The sequence below is a fragment of the Rhinolophus ferrumequinum genome, chromosome 19 (assembly GCF_004115265.2).
Source record: "Rhinolophus ferrumequinum isolate MPI-CBG mRhiFer1 chromosome 19, mRhiFer1_v1.p, whole genome shotgun sequence".
NCBI lineage: Eukaryota > Metazoa > Chordata > Mammalia > Chiroptera > Rhinolophidae > Rhinolophus > Rhinolophus ferrumequinum.
Genome location: NC_046302.1, coordinates 30,422,516 through 30,443,697, shown reverse-complemented (window position 1 = coordinate 30,443,697; position 21,182 = coordinate 30,422,516). Strand labels below are relative to the sequence as shown.

Here is a 21,182-nt window from a genome sequence, read left to right as displayed (position 1 = left end):
TATGTGCGCGCGCGCACACACACACATACACACACACACACACACACATCTGGGACTTCCATATCTAGTCAAAAAGGACTAGTGGGGACTAGATTTACCCCACTGCCTAAAACAACCAAAAACCCTGACAAAATATACAAAACAACAGTTTTCAAACATTAGACAGCACAGGACAGTGATCACTGAAAGAGAGGAACCAAATAAGGTGAGACATACAATTATCCTACCAACTGCCTAAGGACAGTGTTCAGAGGTCAAATAGGGAAACCCAGATGCACTCCAGCAGTCTCCCCAAGTTGCGAAGATAGAGGTGGGAGTCCCAGAAAACCAAGGTGTCTAGAGTTTGGGGGGCATAGTAATGGAGAGGACAGAGTTACACAAAAAGAGAGCTCCAGAGATCTATAGAGGGTCCCCTGCAAGTCAAAAACAGTACTAACCATAATATGTTTATGAGCTACCACAAAACCAGAGAAAGAACAACCCAAAATGAACAGTGGGAATAATCTCTGTAGCTAATACAGTGCCAGAAACAGTCCGTGTTCCCACTAGCCAGAGTCGAAAACCTTGTAATTCAAGGGGCATCAGGAGTAGTATTCAGAAGAGCACTGCCTATAGTGGGCAAAATTAGCCCTATACTAAAAGTTGTTCTGGTGTCACCTTTAAAAGCTTAAAAATAAGCTTTGAAAAGATCAAACAACTTAATGCTATCCCAGAAGAAAGCTCAAGATTATTTATAGAAATACAAAAATATCTGAAACTCAAAAAAGGTAAAATTCACACTAGCTGGTGGCATACAATAAAAAACCAGGCAGGCAAAGAAGCAGGAAAATACAATCCATAATTAGGAGAAAAATTACTCAATCTAAGTTTAGCTATAAGTGACTCAGATGACAGAATTATAAACAAGAACATGAAAAAAGTTATTATAACTATATTCCATATGTTTCAGAAGCTAACAGACTGAGCTTGTTAAGTACAGACATGGAATACATAAAAAAAAAAAAAGATCCAAACTGAACTCCTAGAGTAAAAAACTACATTGTTTTATATGAAAAATGCAGTGACAGATTAGGCATTGCAGAAGATGATTAATGAATCTGAAGACACAGTAATACAAACTATCCACAGATAAACACAGAAACACAAAAAAAAAAGTGAAGAAAAAAACGAACAGAGGATTAGAGACCTGTGCGATAACTTCAAGTGGCCTAATATTTGTGTAATTGGAGTCATCAAAATAGAGGAGAGGGGATACAAAAATATCTGAAGACATAATGGCTGAAAAATTTCCCACAGAGTTAAAAAGCTCAACAAACCCCACGCAAAAGAGACATTTCAAAAACCAGTCCAAGGCATACTATAATCAATTGCTTAAAAATGGTGACAAAAGAAAATCTGAAAAGTAGCCAGAGTTTAAACTTACACATATTAAATACAGAAGAATAAAAATAAGGATGACAGCAGACTTCTCCTCAAAAACAATGCAAGCCAGGCAACAGTGACATGTCATTATTAAAGTACGGAAAGAAAAATACCATCAATGCAGAATTCTATAACCAGTAAACATATCTTTCAAAAATGACAGTGAAATAAAGACTTTTTCAGGCACACAAAAGCTGAAAAAATTCATTGTCAACATACTTGAGCTGTAATAATGTAAAGGAAGTAATTTGGGCAAATGGAAAATGTTATCAGTGATATCAAATGAAAACCAGCAGAAATGGTAACTAGATGGGTAAATTTAAAACACATTTGTAGCATTTGTTAAACCGCTTTAAAAAACCATGGAAATAAAAGGAGTCCAAACTGGAAAGGGTAATGTAAAACTATCTGTTTACAGATGGCAAGAATTTATATACGAGTATAGAATATTGTAAGGAAGTCACCAAAAAACTATTAGATTAGAATAAGTAAATTTAGAAGGTTGAAGGATACAATATCAACAGACTAAAATCAACTGTATCTCTATAAATTAAAAGTGAACAATCCAAAAATGAAATTAAGAAAATAATAACTCCATTTATGATAGCATCAAAAAGTACAAATACTTAATACCTAAAATAAATTTAACAAAGCAGTATAAGATATGTAAACTGAAAACTACAACACATTTCTAGGAAGAAATTAAAGACCTATATAAATGGAAAAACATCTTACACATTATATTCAAGGACTGGAAGACTTAATATTATTAAGTTGAAAGTACTCTCCAAATTGATCTAAAGATTCACTGTAATCTCTATCAAAATTCCAGCTGATCTTTGTGCAGAAATTGACAAGCTGAGTCGATAAGTCGTATAGAAATGCAAGAGACCCAGAATAGCCAAAACAATCTTGAGAAGGCAAAACAAAGTTGGAGGACTTATACTTCCTGATTCCAAAACTTACTGCAAAGCTACAGTAATTAAGACAGCATGGTACTGGCATAAAAAAGAAAAATACAGACCAATGAATAGAACTGAGAGTCCACAAATAAATGCTTACATTTATGGCAAAAGATTTTTTAAAACTTTTAAATTTTTTTTAGTTTTTAAAAATTATTTACTTTTTTCAGTTACAGTTGACATTCAGTATTATTTTATATTAGTTTCAGGTGCACAGCATAGTGGTTAGATATTTACATAATTTATGCAGTGATTCTCCTCCCCCATTTGTCTAGTACCCACCAGGCACTATACTTATTACAATATTATTGACTATATTCTCCATGCTATACTTTATATCCCCATGACTATTTTGTAACCACCAGTTTGTACTTAATCCCTTCACTTTTTTCATCCAGTTCCCCAAATTCCCTCCCCTCTGGCAACCATCAGTTTGTTCTAACTATGAGTCGGTTTATTTTGTTTGGTCATTTATTTTGTTCTTTAGATTCCACATATAAGAGAGATAACGTGGTATTTGTCTTTCTCAGTGTGACTGATTTCACTTAGCATAATATATGGTCAACAGATTATTTAATAAGGGTGCCATTACAATCAAAGGGAAAAGAAGTCTTTTCAACAAATGATGCTGGGACAATCAGGTAGGCACATGCAAAACAATGAAGTTGGGTCACTACCCACACCATATATAAAAATTAAATCAAAATGGATCAAATGTAATAATGTAGTATCTAAAAACATAAAACTCTTAGAAGAAAATATTGATGTTAATCTTTGAGACTTTGGATTAGCCAATGATTTCCTTAGATATGACAGCAAAGGATAGGCAACAAAAGAAAAAAATAGATATACTGGACTTCATCAAAATAAAAACTATTGTGCTACAAAAGACACTAACAAGAAGTGAAAAGACAATGCACAGAATGGAAGAGAATATTTTCAAGTCATCTATCTTCTAAAGGGACTTACAGATGGAATCTATAAAGAACTCTTACAATGCAACAAGAAGACAATCCAATTGAAAAGGATCTGAGTAGATCCTTTCTCTAAGGAACATGTACAAATGGCCAAGTGGCACTTTTGTGAAAAGATGCTCGTCATTATTAGTTATTAGGGAAATACAAATCAAAACCACAGTGATATACCACTTCATACTCCCTATGAACGTTATAGTAAAAAAGATGAATATAAGTGTTGCCAAGTATGTGGAGAAACTGTAACCCTCATACATTGCTGGAGGGAATAAGAAAGATGTAGCCACTTTGGCAGTTTGTCAACAGGTTAAACACAATTACTGTATGACTCAGCAATTCTACTTTTAGGTATATATACCCAAGGAAACTGGAAACATATAGATCTTATATATATATCATATTATACATATTATTTGTTTAAACTTGTACATCAATGTTCATAGCAATATTATTATTCAAAACAGCCAAAAAAGTGTAATAGCTCAATTGTTCTTCAACTGATAAATGGATAAACAAAATGTATATTTCATTCAGGAATGAAATAATAATACATGATACAACATAGATGAAACCTTGAAATCATTACACTAAGCAAAAGAAGCCAGTCACCAAAGGCCACATATTATAAAATTCCATTTATATGAAATGTCCAGAATAGACAAATCTATACAGACTAAAAGTGGGGCTGAGATGACTGGGGAATGGTGAGTGATTGCTAATAAATATGGAGTTTCGTCCTGGGGTCATAAAAATGTTCTGGAATTAGACCGTGATTATGGATCCACAATTCTGTGAATATACAAAAACCCAATAAATTATATACTGAAAAGAATAAACATATGTGAAATATATCTCAATTTGAAAATAAATGACAGTTGACTATTTAAAACAAAATAACAAAAATATATTTGGGGGTTCATGTATAGAAGTAAAATGTCTGACGATATCACAAAAGTCAGGATTTACACTGTTGAATGATACTTAAATTACAGGTGAAGTGAGAAAATATCACTTGAAAATACTCTGTGATAAAGATGTATACTGTAATCCCCAAAGCAGTGAAAAGGCCCAACAAAGAATTATAGCTAATAAGCCAATAGAATCATAAAAAAGTATGGACTTAATACAAAAGAAGGAAACAGTTGAATATAAAACAATTACATAAAAAAACTTCAATTTCTAATAAGAACTTGCAAATTCAACTATTCACATCCTAGTGTGAAGTGAGCACATTGGGGATACAAGTAACACAAGTTGGCCTACAGCTAAATCCTGTACACTACTCAACATAATAATTAATAACAAACTAGATACTGGAAATTCCTCAAGGACATAAGCCAAGCATTTAAAAACTTTTTCTATAAAGGGTTCAATAGTAAATGTTTTTGGCTTTGTGGGCATGCAAAGAATGTGGTTCATGTAGCCACTGAACACTCTGCCATTGAACACAAAAGAAGCCATGGATACTAAAATAATAAGTGTGGCTGTGTTCTAATAAAACTTTATTTACAAAACAGGTGGCAAGCAGATTTGGCCTATAGGTCATAAATTGCCAAACCATGACTTAAACTTTGCTTGGGAACACAAAATATAACAAAAAGTAAGTAAAATATACCAGTCAAAGGAATGTATAGATACTATTACAGAGGCAAAGATGAAGGAGAAATCAATGACTGGGCTATAAAAATGAAGAGTCTTTATAAAATTGTTTTCCAAGTGAAGGAAATAACAACAATAATGCAGGCTAATTTTTTTAAATAAAAACATTTCTTTTTTTAACTTTTTAATTTATTTTAAGGGTGTTTTTCCAGGACTCATCAGCTCCAAGTCAAGTAGTTGTTTCAATCTAGTTGTGGAGGGCGCAGCTCACACTGACCCATGCGGGGATCGAACCTGTAACCCTGGTGTTATGAGCATTGCGCTCTATCCAACTGAGCTAACCGGCCGCCCTGAAAAAAACATCTTTCTTATATTTAAGGATTTATCCATCAGCAATTAATACGAATTCACATGAAGAAAATCGTAACAGAAGCCTAATGTAAAAAAGTTGTCGATTTGATTTACTAACCCCACACAGATCAGAATGTAGGTCTTTTGAGACATACCAAGACAACAAATTTTCTTAACTGAGGCAAGCCCCGATATTTTTGGAGCACAACACTTTATATTCACACCAAGCATATTAAAGCATCCTACAATCACCCTCTCTATCTTTTCAGAATGCTTATAGATCATCTAATGTTCTTTCAAAGACTCTTCCACTCATATATGGGGTGGCAAAAAAATGTACACATTTTAAGAGATGTTATCTATGTATTACTTTTCGAAGTTGAATTGCATTACAGTAGCAATATGTAGTATGACGTTCACTCAAAAGATGATTAATCAGATGACTGCTAGTGTCATTCATTGTATTACAATTTTAATACAGTGTTTTCCTCTTAAAATATGTATACATTTTTTTTGGCACCCTCTGTATATCAGTTATTGGTCACCACAGAAAAATCAGCTACTGGTCAGCATTTATAAAGATTGGAGAATTAAAAAAAAAAAAAAAAACAAGTAAGAAATTACTAACCTGTTCATTTACTGAATCTCCGGCACCTTTCATCGACTCCACGGAGACTGAAGCAGCAGTCACCCTGGAAGTCTTAAGTTTAACATTAGTTTTTGGGCTCATCGACTTGTGTCTTGATCTGGTATTTCCTTCTGTAGAAATTCCTAAGGATTTCCATCAAATAAGATTTCAAAATTATATCTTCACATTTTATTAAACCCTCCCCCGATGAACCTCTTCCTTCATATCCTCAACTTTACAAGACCTGATAGGGAAAACTCTAAGTTCATTTTAAAGGTTTCTTAATAAATAATGAATTGTGAAAAGATTGTTTTGAATGTATTAAAGATTCAGTTGAAATATTTTTAAAAGATGCCTGAACATTCATAAGTCATATCAAAGCCAATAAACTACAACATGCCACACATACCCTAACTTAGGAGAAATTAAAGATCTGATTTTTCACAATATAGGGGTACCTTAAATAGTTCAGTTTTACTACTCATCTGAAATAACCAGTAAACTTTAAAGAGTCCATTGCATAAACCCTTTATCAAGAAATTTTCACACTTTTCTTTGAAATATTAAATTTAGGCTATTATTTGTAATAAAAAATCAGAAAAGTATCTCTTGCTCTTTAATACATGAATGAAGTATAAGGCAGTATTTTGAACCTTAATAGGGTCATACCATTTTTTTTTTTTAAATTTTAGGTTCTAATGAACTGTTCTTCATCCAGTTATACCTGCAGAGATGTCCAAATGTTTTTTTTCTTTCTCCTAACACTTAAAAAGCAAAGGAAGCGTACCAAATTAACATAGAAAATCATACCTGGAACATATACTACTGATTGGTCTTCATCAGAAACTATACAGGAGGACATGAAGGAAAATACTAGAAGAGATTATCCAATATCCAAATGCTGGTTCTGTTCTGTACTTCTGTTATAGTAATTTCTTTTGACCTGGGAATTTATAACTAACTTTTAAAAATAAAACTTAGAAAGCAAAGTAATTGAGTTAAATGTAGCAAAATAAACATTCTTTTAAAGTTCATCTTTGTATGAACTAATATTTTGTAAAATTTTTGGGAGGCCTTGTACCATAAAACTTTTAACCATGCTTATTCCCAAATGAGATATCCTACACTATAAATTCTGCTGTTAGGTTTCTTTCATTTCCTTTCCTTTTTTAAACAAAGGAGTTCAGTGCTCCAGATTACTTATTACTGAAGAGCTAGCAAGTTATTTTAGGCATGAATAAATAATTTCAAAATGAGCTTTAGATTTGAAGAACAGTTTGAGGGCAAGTCAGTCATGTAAACACAAAGGCAATTTTTATTCTTCTGTAGTGCCTTCATGAAATGTCCCACGAAGCCCTACTATTTAACAAGTGGAAGAAATTTCAGACAAAAAGAACTACAATATTTTGAATTTCAAAAGGAGAAATTCAGGAAGGCTAAAATCATAATACTGCTACAGAAAGAAAACCAATACAATAGGAAAGCTTTCTTTCCAGAAACAAAATTTTATTTCAGAACTATATCTAAATCCAGATATGTTCACAATTTGAGAACACTTGCAGGAAGGAAGGACCTGAATATTTTTTCTAAATGATCTAGAATATTCCAAAGTTTTCTGTTCTTTTATAAAACGTTTTTTTCCCTAAGATTTCCAGACAAATCATTAACTATTTCCTTCTGGGAAAAAGCTGCAGTAAACAGTAGATTAATAACATGTTCAAAATGTCCGTATATTTCAGCTCATGATCAACCCTAGTAACGGAGTCTTTTCAGGAGATGCTGACTGGATACGCACAGAATTCCCACAGGAATTTAGGAATACAAAGATGGTGCGTCCTGTCTGAGTTGCCAGCTGGTTTCTACCAGGTCCCCAGAGCAGCACATACACTATCACAGCTTAAGATTTTGGCTGACAGCTAGTACCCCTAAACTTTAATTCCCTCAAATATCAGGGATGGAGCTTAGAAAATTTTAAGAGGCGCAAAAAAACAGATAAACAAAAAATTAGACCCCATTACTCCAAGGAAACTGATAGCAACTAACAGGAGAAGAGAGATCATTTTAAATTTGCTGACATCCAATCTATAAAAGCCTTACAAAATGAAATTGTGCAGGCTCTTTAAAAGCAAAAACTGATTTATTTTTATATCCCTTGGGACTAGCACACAGTAAGTGCTCAATAAATGTTCAATTATTTGCTGTTGGAAATATACACATGGGAAAAAGAACCCAGGTGGAAAAATCCAAGATGATTCAGGACATGCTCCATACGGCACGGTCTTCAATTAGAAGTTACAATAATGATGAAATTTGCAGAATATTTTCCAAGGACGATCTATGGAAAGACTAACATGACTGAGTCCTGAAAAACGAACGTCATATCCTTAGACCACTCACAAAGGAGCCTGCTCACAGCCGGAAGAGACCAGCCACGGAGGACCCCACTCAGCTGCACCTGATTTGAAAGCTCATCAAGTATTTTACAGTTTCTCCTCTCTTCTCAAACCTGACACTGCTTTCTCCATCCTTATGGTCAGCTAATGACTTTGCTTTCTATTTCTTTAAGAGAAACACAACTGTAGAGATCTTCCAAAAGCTGCCATTTGCAGATGGCATATTATACATAGGAAACCCCAAAGACTCCACCAAAACAGTTAGAATGAACACATTCAGTAAAGTTGCAAGATACAAAATCAATGTACAAAAATCTGTTGCTTTGCTGTAACGCAGGGTCTCAGATCCCGCTACCTGCACAAGAACGCAGGATATGGTGAGGCCAAAAAGGAACACCCACAGAGCCATAGACAGGGGAGACATACCACTATATTCTCGCTGGCGGCTGGGTTGGAGACACAGGAAGCAGGAGCCGCAATCCGCCCGCCTCTTCTCTGCCAACCAACCAACCAACCCCCTAGCGTAGCCACGTAGCCACGGCAGTTATATTAGTGGCTAATGACTAACTGGTTACAGCTGACGGCCAAATAGTTACAGCTGATGTACAGTAGTTACATCTACTACCCGAGCCAGCACCTTTCCACGTGAGGCCAAGAGCCTGGAAACTGCTCTCTGGGACTCCGTCCCCACAATCGTCATACACTAATAACTTATCAGAGAAATTAAGAAAACAACCTCATTTAAAACTGCATCAAAAGGAATAAAATAGCTAGGAACAAATGCCTTGGACAATGCCTCGTCAAATTAAATATTTAACCAAGGAGGTGAAAGACCTGTACAGTGAAAATTATAAGACATTGATAAAAGAAATTGAAGACACAAATAAATGAAAAGATATTCCACGTTCATGGATTAGAAGAAATTTTAAAGTGTCCATACTACCCAAAACCATCTACAGATTCAATGCAATCCCTATATGAATTCCAATATTTTTCACAGACATAGAATAAATAATCCTACAATTTGTATTGGACTCTCAAAAGACCTTGAATTGCCAAAACAATCTTGAGAAAAAACAAAGCTAGAGGCATCCACGTCCTATTTCAAACTGTATTACAAAGCTACAATAATTAAACGATATGGTACTGGCATTATAAGAGACAAAAGATCCCTTTTCCTACTTTAATTTTCTCCATAGCACCTGTAATCATAAGACACAGAATATATTTTACTTAGTCACGGCCTCATCTCATCTCACTAAAATGGAAGCACCAAGCAGGTGATGATTTTCATCGTTTCAATGCTGTGTCTCCAAACATCAAAGAATGACTGGCTCATAGTAAACCATCTATGAAAGAATGAAAATGTATTTAATTTTATGAGGCAGTGTCCAACTAGCCTCAGTGTTTTTTTTTCTTTAGTTCATTTAAAAATGGAGATAAAACTCATTAGCAACATGCATGCTAAAATTTCTTTTCAATATAAAAAACGCTAAGTAAACCGGCCTTAACAAACATTTTTAAAAATAAGAGTAAACATATCTGAAATTGCCTCCACCATCCAACCTACACTTTCTAATCACTTGTAATCTATTTCCATCTCATTATCTTACAAACCCAAATATTTATCTTCTTCAAATACAGAGATTCCTAACAACCATATTTTAAGAGAAAGTCAGAGACACAATATTTACCAAACGTATATTGAAACTCTTATTGGGTTCTCTGTGCCACCTTAGTTCTACTTTGGTTTCTTTAGAAGCACCTCAGTAAGACAAGTACAGCAAGTAATAAAGAATCCTTAATGATGATACCCATCTATCCAAATCCCCACAAGTAAAGCATTAATTAGAAACCCAGCACAGAAGTGGTAGAGAGGAAATTTCATGTCTATCCTAGATCACTGGAAACTGAAGGAAATAAACTTAGTACTGCCCACTCTACTCTAACCTTTGGAATTTGAATCACTTACCAGCCACACATGTATATGTAGTTATTACTGACCACAATGTCTTTCCTGGCTAGTAGAGGCATACCTCATCTTATTGCTGTTTTTCACTTTATTGTGCTTCAGATGTTGCATTTTTTTTACAAATGGAAGGCAAGACCCTCCCCCAGCAAAAAGATTACAACCGGCTTTATTGTGATACTCAGTGGTCTAGAACCAAACCTCCAATATCTTAGAGGTATGCCTGGTTATTATTTTAACGATAAACATTAAGTCTTTGTCTATTTTTAATTGAAAAGTCAATGGCAGAGATTAGAGCTACTGTGATGTTTTGACCAGGTCCCTTATAGTTTATATTTGTTATTATCAAGTTATTAATACTGTTAATGATAATACACTTGAGGGTATTTAAGCAATCACATTAAGATTCTGCAGAAACATTAACTTCTGATATTACCAGGAACTATAAAGAAGCAGGAAAACAGTTTATGGCTGAAGGGAGATATTTTAGTTGCAGATTTAACCCACAAAATGACAACATGGCATATCCATTGTTTACACATGAGGTACAACGACATACCTTGTACAAAACAGCACTGATGAATCATAGTAGGCAGGAGATGCATAACTCATAAGAACAATAGTAAAAATGATGACATTCAGTCACAAATGATCTGTCCTCACATGATGGAAACATCTAGGATGGGCTATCACTCAATCACATTTCTCTCATTTTTTAGGGGAAGCACTGAAAAATATTTCTTTTAATAGTATGGAGAGAATATCAGATTATAGGCACATACTTGTTGGTCTTTTTCTATTGAAAACTCTACTATAAAGCCTTTGGGGTAGTCTGGGAAATCATCATTGTGACAAGAGTCAAGATCCAAAGACACATGACTAAACCAAATGATTCATAACTATCACTATGCTTTATAGCAAAGAACCAGTAACACATTCACATCTGACATTGCTTTTAAGTCCTATGGAGATATAAAATGAAAATACCTTAGGCTGGATGTTAATTGGGACAGGCTGGGGGAACAGGTGATACGAGTAACCTTGCAATTCCTTTCAAACATCTGAATTTCTATAGAATGTAATCACCATTTTCCCTACATAATTTCAACTCTTCACTTTCAATGGGAACATGGGTATTTTACATAAATCTTTATAGAGTAAGAGAGAATTTAAGAGAAAAAGGGGATACATGACTTTTATATGAAATACGGAGTAATAGGATTACATGTATTGAGAATCCAGGGCTGCTTAGACCGAGAACATAGATAGGTTCGGTTTACGTAACTATTAACTTAATCAGTCCCACTGCAAAAGATTTTCTCACTCCATCCCAACCATTTGTTACATATCAGAACAATACCACTGGTCATAAAGAAAGTTAAGAAATAATAACCAAACTACATAGGTGGTTATGAAAACCATTACCCTAAATGAGCACATTATAAGATAATAACCTTCAAATATCTCCATCACAAAAGTCTATCATTGCAGGGGTGTGTTTCATGAGAAAGGACTGTTTCAATTTCCTGACTTCCTACTTCAGCCCAGTTGTTCCCAATGCACATACTCCCTTTGCATCCTTACTGATAGGTAACGGAAAAGATATTTAATTTGCAGTGCACTAGTGTGCTTTCATCCCCAGTGTACGTGCATGATTTCACTTGATTCTCACCAACCTATGGGACACAAGTGGTAATTATGTTTAGAAAGTGCCTAACACTAAACACTGAACAGCCCGGAATGCAAACATATCCCTCTCTCCATGGCATGACACTTTAATCCTAGTAACTCACTATGGGGAACTGATGATATAATTTGGTAAGTTTCACTGGGAGCTAAGTAGACTGTGCAAAGAATACACAAAGTTAACAGCAACGCCTCCAAACAACACAACACTACCGCCAATCCTAACAGACAAAACCTCTCACCTCTGCAGGCACCCTGCTTTCATGTAACACGAACAAACACAAGTAAATTATCAGGACCAAAGCTCCGGTGGAACAATGTACCTAACCCTGGCTAAGAACCACTTCTGTCCCGTATCTCATCATAGATCACAGAATTGGGAAGACTACCCCAAGGGTAAAAGCTCTACAGCTTCCCCACCCGCAAACAATCCAAGAACTTGAACCCTCCCAGTGGCTCCCTGCACACTACATGTAAATCAACACGCAGGCAAGGTGATTAGCATCTTAGTCGATCGCCAGCACCACCAGACCACGTCCCCCTGAAATCAAGCCCCACACCTCTCGGAAAATCCCAGTATGAAAAGAAATCATCACTGGAGGCCTTCGAAGTCCAACCAGGTTCCTACATCCTCCTAAACAGCACAAACCAAGGACCCTCCTAAGCCAAAAGAGAAAGGCTCCCAGTCCATCCAACACCCTTCTCTCCTCCACAATCGCACTCATCAGAGACTCAGCAGGCCTGAGGTCACCAAAGGCTGGGGAATCCTCCCAGTTTCAGGCTGGGCCACGACTGGAGACCATCTTTCCAGAGCTCACCGCCTAGGAGGGCTGGAAAACATATGTATTGAGACCCCCACCTGGAACCCCAATTTGGAGACAGTATCAGGCGCTCTGCCACCTAATTCCCAAGCAAGGCGAAAAGCCCGGCCCCGCCCCCGGGGTTAGCACGAAGCTTCTTCCCATCACTGAGCCCCACGCGACCACTCGCCGCTCGCCGCACCGGGGTGGGTGCCGGCGCCCCCTGCCAGGCGGGCAAAGGATACAGTCCCGGCTCCAGAACGCCGCCGCGCCCGGGCGGGAGGGGCCCGCCACGTCCGCCATCTTGAAACAACCGCCACTCGGGGCGTAGCGCAAGGGCCGCCCCGCCCCGGCCTCCAAACCCCGTCTCCATTGGCCGCTTGGCACAGAGGCCCGCCCCCGCCTGTAGGGCCGTCCCCGGCGGGGCGGGAAGGTCCGGGCGGAGGAGTCGCTGTATTTCCGTGGCGTGGTGTGAAGCACTAGTCGGGGTCGTGGGAACAAGCGCCCAGTGGAACTACTAGTCCCAGACCAGCCCGGGCCTCCCATCATCGCCGCGCCTCGTTCTCAGGCGCCGAGCACTACAACTCCCGGCATGCCGTGAGATTGAAGGCCGAGACTCGGAGGCGGAGTCCAACCCTGGAGTCCGCCCCGCTCTCCGGCCGAGTCCCCGCCGGTGCCCGGGCCGCGCGCGGAGCGGGTACTCGAGCCATGGAGGAGTCGTCCACCCCACTGGTGGGCTGCAGCAAGCCGCACCTGGAGAAACTGACTCTGGGATCACCCGCGTCCTAGGTGAGTGGGGCGGGGACCCGGAGTGGGAGGGAACACTGCTGGACGGGGTGGCACCACACTGGATCCTGAACGCCAGTGGGCATCGTTGCTGTGACTTCCGTTGTTAAGGAGGAAAGGGGGTGGCGGGTGCGTGACTAGGCCGGGAGAACATTTGCCGGGAGTGTTCGGACGCAGAGCTGGGAAGCCCAAAGGTTCTCCCCACCCAAGGTCCCACCGCACGACCCGGTTAGGGCAGGCAACAATATAATATGCAAAGGAGACACAGCAGGCACCTGACAGTTAGGAGGGTGGCTCTCCCGAGAGGCATTCTTGGCCGAGGGAGTATCCTTGAAGCCCAAGCCCTTCCTCTGGTAGCAGATAGAGCTGGGGGAATGCTGCAGCCACAGTCCCAGGGTGACAACGCCCACGCGCCTCGGTGTACCAGTCCAAAGGAGTCTTATCTAGCCTTGCACTATGGAATGGGTGTTTTTACTTTATCGTATCTTTACGTAGCACCCACCGCTATGTTAGGCTCTGGGGTTTCAAATGTGGGAAAAAATAAAAAACGTTTATGTGAATTTGTGAAAAATTCAAGACTAGATCCCCAAGAGTGTGAGAGGTGGCCCGTAATCTATTATTGCTCTGAAGTAGTACACAGAATTGACTTTATCTGGAGAGTTAAGGAATATGGCCCACAGGAGATGATGATGCTAGATTTTGAAAGACAAATGGGAGTTAGACAGATAACCAAGAAGGAGAAAGGCAGACTATGCCTGCCGTATAGAATGCTTTGATGCCTTACTATCACATTTATAATAAAATCCAAAGTCTGTACCATTGATCCTTATGATCTGCCTTCATCTGTCTTTCTGACCTTACTTTCACTGTGCTTTGGCCACAGTGGCCTCCTTGTTGTACCATAAACATATCAAGCTTGTTCCCACTTCAAAGCCTTTGCGCTTTGCGAGACCCTTCACCTGAAATTACCTTCCTCTAAATCTGAGTCTTTCTCACTTCGTTCGTATCTCTGATTAAATATGACTACCTCAGAGAAGCCTTTCCTGATTATAGTTCTAATAACACCCTTCCCTCTCTCTCTCTCTTCCCTTAGCCTACATTTTTTTTTTATCCTCATGATTTTGTCACTGCTTGAAATTCTGTATTTACTTGGTTGCTTTTTAAATTTGTCTCTTTTCTGTAGTAGAGGTCCATGAGGACAGGAACTTTGTTTTGTTCTCCCCTGTATTTCCCAGTGCCTAAAACAGTAAATGAGGCATGAAACACCAGGATGTGTTTGGGAGAAGTGATAAATTTTAGAAATGAAAGAGAGATCTAATCAAGACCACCCATATCCTATCTCCTCATTATTATCCAAACTTCTACTCTGTTACTTACACTCCTGGATTTAGTCGGGCTTACTTCATACTTGCTATTCCACAGGCATACTTCATTATTCTTTTTATAAATCTAGGAATTTTTCTATAAATAAGTTATTTTCTTTTGATTAATGTTTAATTACTCAAGTCAAGCCAACTAAATTTCCCTTAAGCTGCCAGTTTGATTTAAAGACCTAAATAATTAAATGACTATAAACATTTTAAATTTCACTTGTACTTTTAATATATTCTATCTGTTAGCATTTCAGATGTCTGGCAATGCTCTGAAAACTGGTAGCTCTTCAAGGCAAAAATCTCACTAAGGAATTAAACAACTCTGGTAATTAAACGCATAGTGAATCTAGCCTCCCGTAAAAAATTCTCTTTATAAATTTAATCAAAAACTCTTAATTTCAAGTTAATAATCACAAATTGAAAATCAATTATATTTTTATTTTATTTTGAAAAGATAATATGTTAAGAGGATTTTTTAAAAACATGAGGTGGGGCCGGCCTGGTAGCTCAGGCGGTTAGAGCTCTATGCTCCTAACTCTGAAGGCTGCCGGTTCGATTCCCACATGGGACAGTGGGCTCACAAGGTTGCCAGTTCAACTCCTGGAGTCCTGCAAGGGATGGTGGGCTCCGCCCCCTGCAACTAAGATTGAACAAGGCGCCTTGAGCTGAGCTGCCGCTGAGCTCCGGAATGGCTCAGTTGGTTGGAGTGCATTCTCTCAACCACAAGGTTGCCAGTTCGACTCCTGCAAGGGATGGTGGGCTGCGCCCCCTGCAACTAGCAATGGCAACTGGACCTGGAGCCGAGCTGCGCCCTCCACAACTAAGACTGAAAGGACAACAACTTGAAGCTGAATGGCACCCTCCACAATTAAGATTGAAAGGACAACAACTTGACTTGGGAAAAGAAAAAAAAGTCCTGGAAGTACACACTGTTCCCCAATAAAGTCCTGTTCCCCTTCCCCAATAAAAAAAAAAAAATCTGAAAAAAAAACACAAAAAACCATGAGGTAACTGGTGTGTCATGGGTGTGTGGTAAGCAAACTCCCAAAGTCTCCTCCCTGAAAAATATGAAATAACTCCACAACTACATTTCTATCCAAAACCAAACATTTAAAGATCCTCAAAAAAATACTATTAAACCCAATTCAGCGACATTTATAAAGGATTATATACCAAATGAGATTTAGCCCAGGAATGTGCAGTTTGTTGAACATATGAAAATCAATTAATGTAATGTATTGTACCTTGTTAATAGAATAAAGGACAAAAAAACACATAATCACCTCAACAGATGCAGAGAAAGCACAAAATCCAACACCCTTTCTTGATCAAAAAAACAATATTCAATAGACTAGAAATAGGATATAGAAATCACTTCCTCAACCTGATAAAAGGGCATCTATGAAAAACCCACAGCTAACACCATACTTAATGGTGAAAAATTGGATGTTTCCCATTAAGATCAGGAATAAGACAAATGTTTTTGGGGATTCCAAGACCACACTAGGTTGAATGGTTTGCTAGGATTATAGGACTTGGAGGTAGTCATGTTGTGATTTATTACAGCAAAAAGCAAGGGAAAAGTGCTTGTAGGGAAGTCAAGGAAACTAAGTGCAAGTTTTCAAGAGTCCTCTGAGTAGAATTACATGGGACACACTTAATTCCTCCAGCAACATGTGACAGCATGCCTGTTATGTCTACTAGGGAATCTCACCTGCACATAGGAGTACAGATCCTTTATTGGAAATCAGTCACTTAGATACCTTCTACCTTCGAGTATGTACCAAATTCCAGACTCCCAGAAGGAAAGTAGGTGTTCAGCATAAACGATATTGTTTGCACTAATAATAGACACAATGAGCCATTCTTACCAGGGAGTGGTGGGAACCCTCCCAAAATCCAAGTTCCCAGGTGCCAGCCAAGGGCCAACAAGCAGGCCTTCCTAAAGATTGCAGTATCAGGACTGCTGTTTTCACTCTTTTCTGCACAATAAAAATTCCCCTTTTACCACTTCTGTTAACACTGTACTGGAGAATCTAGTCAGGGCAATTAGGCAAGAAAAGGAAATAAAGACATAAAAATTGGAAAGAAGGAAGTAAACTTGTTATGTACAGATGATATGACCTTGTATATTAAAAAATCCTGTGAAATCCACACACACTAAAAAAGCAAAAAAACAAAAAACCTTATACATTAAGTGTAAATTTGTTTGGCTCTGTGGTCACAGTTTTCAAGTCACATAAATGACCACTTTCTCTGTTCTGAGTACATTCACCTGTCTTAAAAAGGTGAGCCCCCAGATGCAAAATGTGTCAGGGATCTTAGTTGCAGACCATATAATACATACTGTGTTTCCCTGAAAATAAGACCTAGCCGGACAATCAGCTCTAAGTGCATCTTTTGGAGCAAAAATTAATATAAGCCAGTCTTATTGTACTATAAGACCATGTCTTATATAATGTAATATAATATAATATTATATAATATATAATATAGTATGATTAATATAATATAATACTGGGTCTTGTATTAATTTTTGCTCCAAAAGACGTATTAGAGCTGATTGTCAGGCTAGGGCTTGTTTTCGGGGAAACACGGTCGCAAGTTTAAGGCTAGAAATACACTTTACCTAGTTGGTGAAGGCAGAAAAGGCTCTGTTAAGGAGCATTAGTTCACAACAACATTAGAACTAAAAGGAGCCGACTCTAGGTTGAGAACCATACTGTGGAAAGGGTAAGCTGAGTGGGAAGTACCTGCAGCCAGTGTGATGAGGAAGCTGCCAAATTGAGAAATTGCTGCTGCTTCTGTCACGCCAACAACTCTCAGTCCCATGAGATCAAAGCATCTCTGCAACAGTGCTTTTGAGAAGATCCAATCTCTCCTTTTGCCTTCTACCTCACCTGCTCATTCCCTCCTTCCAAGTTTTATACAAGTTGGTTTCCATGAAGGAATTTTGGCCTTCTGAGGGAGCCTAGCTGCAATGCAATCTGGGAAATGTACTCATTAGCTGTCCAGTCTATAAAATGTAGGAAAGCACATTAGGAAGGGAGCAGGATTAGGTGTTAATTGAGCCAGTCTACAGGAACGGCCATGTGGTCCTTCAAGGCCAAGATAACTGGGCATAATTTAGGACGCTTTCTATCACTGTTACAGCCTTCATCTACCTTTAATTCCTGTGGCCCTTAGGGTCAGTATCACCCAGTTTAACACATAATTATTATCTTGATGTTTTCACTTTTGTTTCATGTTTGTTATATTTATCTAACTAGGCAATAAATTTCTTGAGACAGGATCTCATATTTATATTCCTAATCTCTGGCAGTGATTTTTCCCAAGCTGAGGACATAACAGGTCCTCATTAAATGCCTCAGGGATTGCTGACTCAGATTGGTGAACCAAAACACTTCCTCCTGCAACCATCCTGCGCCTCAAACTCCACAAGGGCAGATGCTCCTTTGTTCAGGACCTCTCCCTTTGCCTCTTTTCATCTGGCTGTTGATTTGTAATATCCTTTGTAGTAAACCAGTAACCTAGTGAGTAAATAGGTTTCCTGAATTGTGTGAGCCACTCTAGCAAACTAATTAAACCCAAGGAGGGGGTCATGGGAACTCCTGGTTTGTAGTCAGTCAGTCAGAAGCATTAGATAACAACCTGGACTTGTCATTGGTATCTGAAGGGGTGGGCGGTCTTGTGGGTCTGAACCTTGAACCTGTGCAATCTGAGGCTATCTCCTGGTGATTAGTATCAGGTTGAGTTGAATTGTGGGGCATCCGGTGGGGTGTCTGAGAATTGTTTGGTGCTGTAGGAAAAACTCCTCCACCATGTAGGAATTAGCTACTAAGACAACGTGATAGAAAAAGCATTAGGCTTGTTGTCCACCGCTGTGGTCGTCAGTTTCTTCCTGTGAAATGATTTAATATCTCTTAACCTCAGTTTCTTTATCTTTAAAATGAGAGTAATGATGCTGGCTTCACAAGATTATCGAAAGATGAAAGGAGATCATTTATACCAATTCCCTGAAAAAGAGCACTGTACAAATGGAATTTGCTGTGTGTTCCTCTCTGCCATCCCCAGCACCTCCTCCCCACCAGTGCTGAAGGGTCGGACCACAGTGTCTCTACAGTGGGCACTTCCTAAGCAACTTCTATGAAAGTTTCTAAAGTCAGCACGCTGACCGGTTGGCCTATCCTGGAGGTGGTCAAAGCTTAGGTATAATATGCCTTCATCTGCAGTAGCACCGCAGCAGTTTTGTCTGAGCCTCTAGCCCCTCCACTTAGGCCTGTTATAAACTGAATAATCGAGTGTATTATGTCTGTCTCAGCCTGTCGGTAGTGGTGCTATCAGCGCTGAATGCCTGAGGCACCCACCTGGGCCCATACTACTTGTGGGGAGTCCCCAGTGACATTTCCCTGACTGGAGTGGATGTGGCTGGAGACCATTTGTGGTTCTTAGTATGACTGCAAGACCACCTCAGCAACACGGAGCTTTGAAAGAAAAAGACCCTGTATGTGATGGGATAGGATATCAGGAAAAGTAGAGATCTCTGTGAGCTTCAGTCAACTGAAATGAAAGGAGGTGGAACTTCAAGATGGCCTTCAAGTGTGGATAGGAGTTGGGTCGATGGAGGGAAACATGGACATGTTTGGGTGTGCATGTTTCTTCCATAATCAAAGATGAACACAGATTTGATTTTTGGGGGGACAGAGTAATGGAGACGATGAATAAACTGACACAACTGAAATAGAGAGTTTGGACTCTGAGGTAGAAGAGGATAAAACCAAACAGCTATACAAGGGCCTTATCTTCCAGACCAAAGGGAGAGCGGAAAACAAGCCGAGGTGTGGAGATCGTCTGGTGATGTACGGCGGAGGGTCAGAAAAGGGAGAATTTATGGCTTTGATTGCATCTAGACTTGCAGTGACCAAGGCCTAAAACAGAATAATCTACACAATATCACACACAACAAAGGTGGATGGCTTCATATTAGGGCACCTACCATATAACATACCACAAACGGGGTGGGTTAGAACAACAGCGATTTATTCTCTTAGAGTTCAGAAGGCCAAAAGTCCGAAAGCAAGGTGTCAGCAGGGCCACGCATATTCAAAAACCTGGAGGAGGAGGATTCTGCCTCTCCTTTTCCTAGCCTCTGCTGGTTTGCCAGCAGTCTCTGGCAATCCTTGTCTTATAGATGCCTCACTCCACTCTTCCATCTTCACGTGGCTGCCTTCCCTCTGTGCATGTCTCTTCTCTTCACATAGTGTTTTTTATGAGGACACCCGGCATACTGGATTAAGGGTCCACCCTCCTCCAGTATGACTTCATCTTAACTAATTACATCTGCATGACCTTATGAAACATGGGCTCCATTTTTTCATAATGTCCACCTAGCTTCTATATCCTGAACCTTAGAGTAGAAGATGGGTTTTATTTAGAAGAAAAATCACCAAATCAGTTTTGTGTCTTTTGAAAGTTATTGTGGGGCTATCCCTTATTCCTTTTCACCATGTCTTAAGTCTGTAGACTTAGCTTGCTGAGAAGGTCAGTGTAAAATCACTAGGAATGTAGAATCTGTGATTTTTGTTCAATAGGCTGAATGTCTGAGCAGTGACTGAGTGCAGGTGGCACGCTGGTGATGTCCTTTTTTACGAGGTAGACTACTTGGTCCTAGGTTATGGGACTGACTGCCTTTAAGGGAACAACCAGTTCTTCCCTGCTTTTATCACAGGTAAGAAATGCTCCGCAGAGGAATCGAATATTCTTAGAGCAGTCATCCACAATTAGTCAACCTCTATTGTAGAAATGTGGGAAAGCGGGCCAAGTGCAGCTCTACAGACTCTTTTTCCTCTTTCAGAATCATCCCCAGGAGTGACAGAGGTGACCATCGTAGAAAAGGCACCTGCTGAACGTCATATGATTTCTTCATGGGAACAAGTAAGTGTTGCTCTGTTCAATCCTCACCTTCCAGCAAAGAAAAGTCAACTTAAGTGACCCTGAGAAGGAAAGATTAGGGCAGGAAACCTATTCTTACCTAAGCCACACCATCCTTCAAAGTGGAGTTCACCCTTCTTTTTGTTCCTATTCAGGCCACTTACAGTCTCTTCCATTCCATGCCATTTCCCCAACATACAAAGGTTTGACAATTAAGTTCGCGAACTCATCCTAGAAAAAGTGCTACACACCTCATTACTGAATATCACTATGGTCACCTTCGAAGTACTCCCCTTGGGAAGCTATGC

General features: G+C 39.0%; 2 protein-coding genes across 5 annotated transcripts in view; one reads left to right on the top strand and one right to left on the bottom strand.

Annotated features, from left to right (window-relative positions):
- Nucleotides 1-13,095, bottom strand: part of KIAA1328 (KIAA1328 ortholog) — a 259,083-nt gene extending 245,988 nt beyond the window's left edge. For 2 of the 3 annotated variants that reach the window (XM_033087803.1, XM_033087804.1), the window contains exons 1-3: nucleotides 13,030-13,095; nucleotides 6,747-6,782; nucleotides 5,937-6,079 (exon numbers count right to left, since the gene is read on the bottom strand). In XM_033087803.1, coding sequence (XP_032943694.1) covers nucleotides 5,937-6,079; nucleotides 6,747-6,782; nucleotides 13,030-13,087 — 237 coding nt within the window. In that variant the 5' untranslated portion in view covers nucleotides 13,088-13,095. Of the gene's footprint in view, nucleotides 1-5,936; nucleotides 6,080-6,746; nucleotides 6,783-13,029 lie in introns of those variants that run through there. The other variant, XM_033087805.1, reaches the window with a different exon arrangement.
- Nucleotides 13,096-13,225: 130 nt separating this feature from the next.
- Nucleotides 13,226-21,182, top strand: part of TPGS2 (tubulin polyglutamylase complex subunit 2) — a 30,173-nt gene continuing 22,216 nt past the window's right edge. The window contains exons 1-2 of one of the 2 annotated variants that reach the window (XM_033087577.1): nucleotides 13,226-13,557; nucleotides 20,781-20,877. In XM_033087577.1, the coding sequence (XP_032943468.1) occupies nucleotides 13,493-13,557; nucleotides 20,781-20,877 (162 nt within the window). In that variant the 5' untranslated portion in view covers nucleotides 13,226-13,492. Of the gene's footprint in view, nucleotides 13,574-20,780; nucleotides 20,878-21,182 lie in introns of both variants that reach the window. The other variant, XM_033087576.1, reaches the window with a different exon arrangement.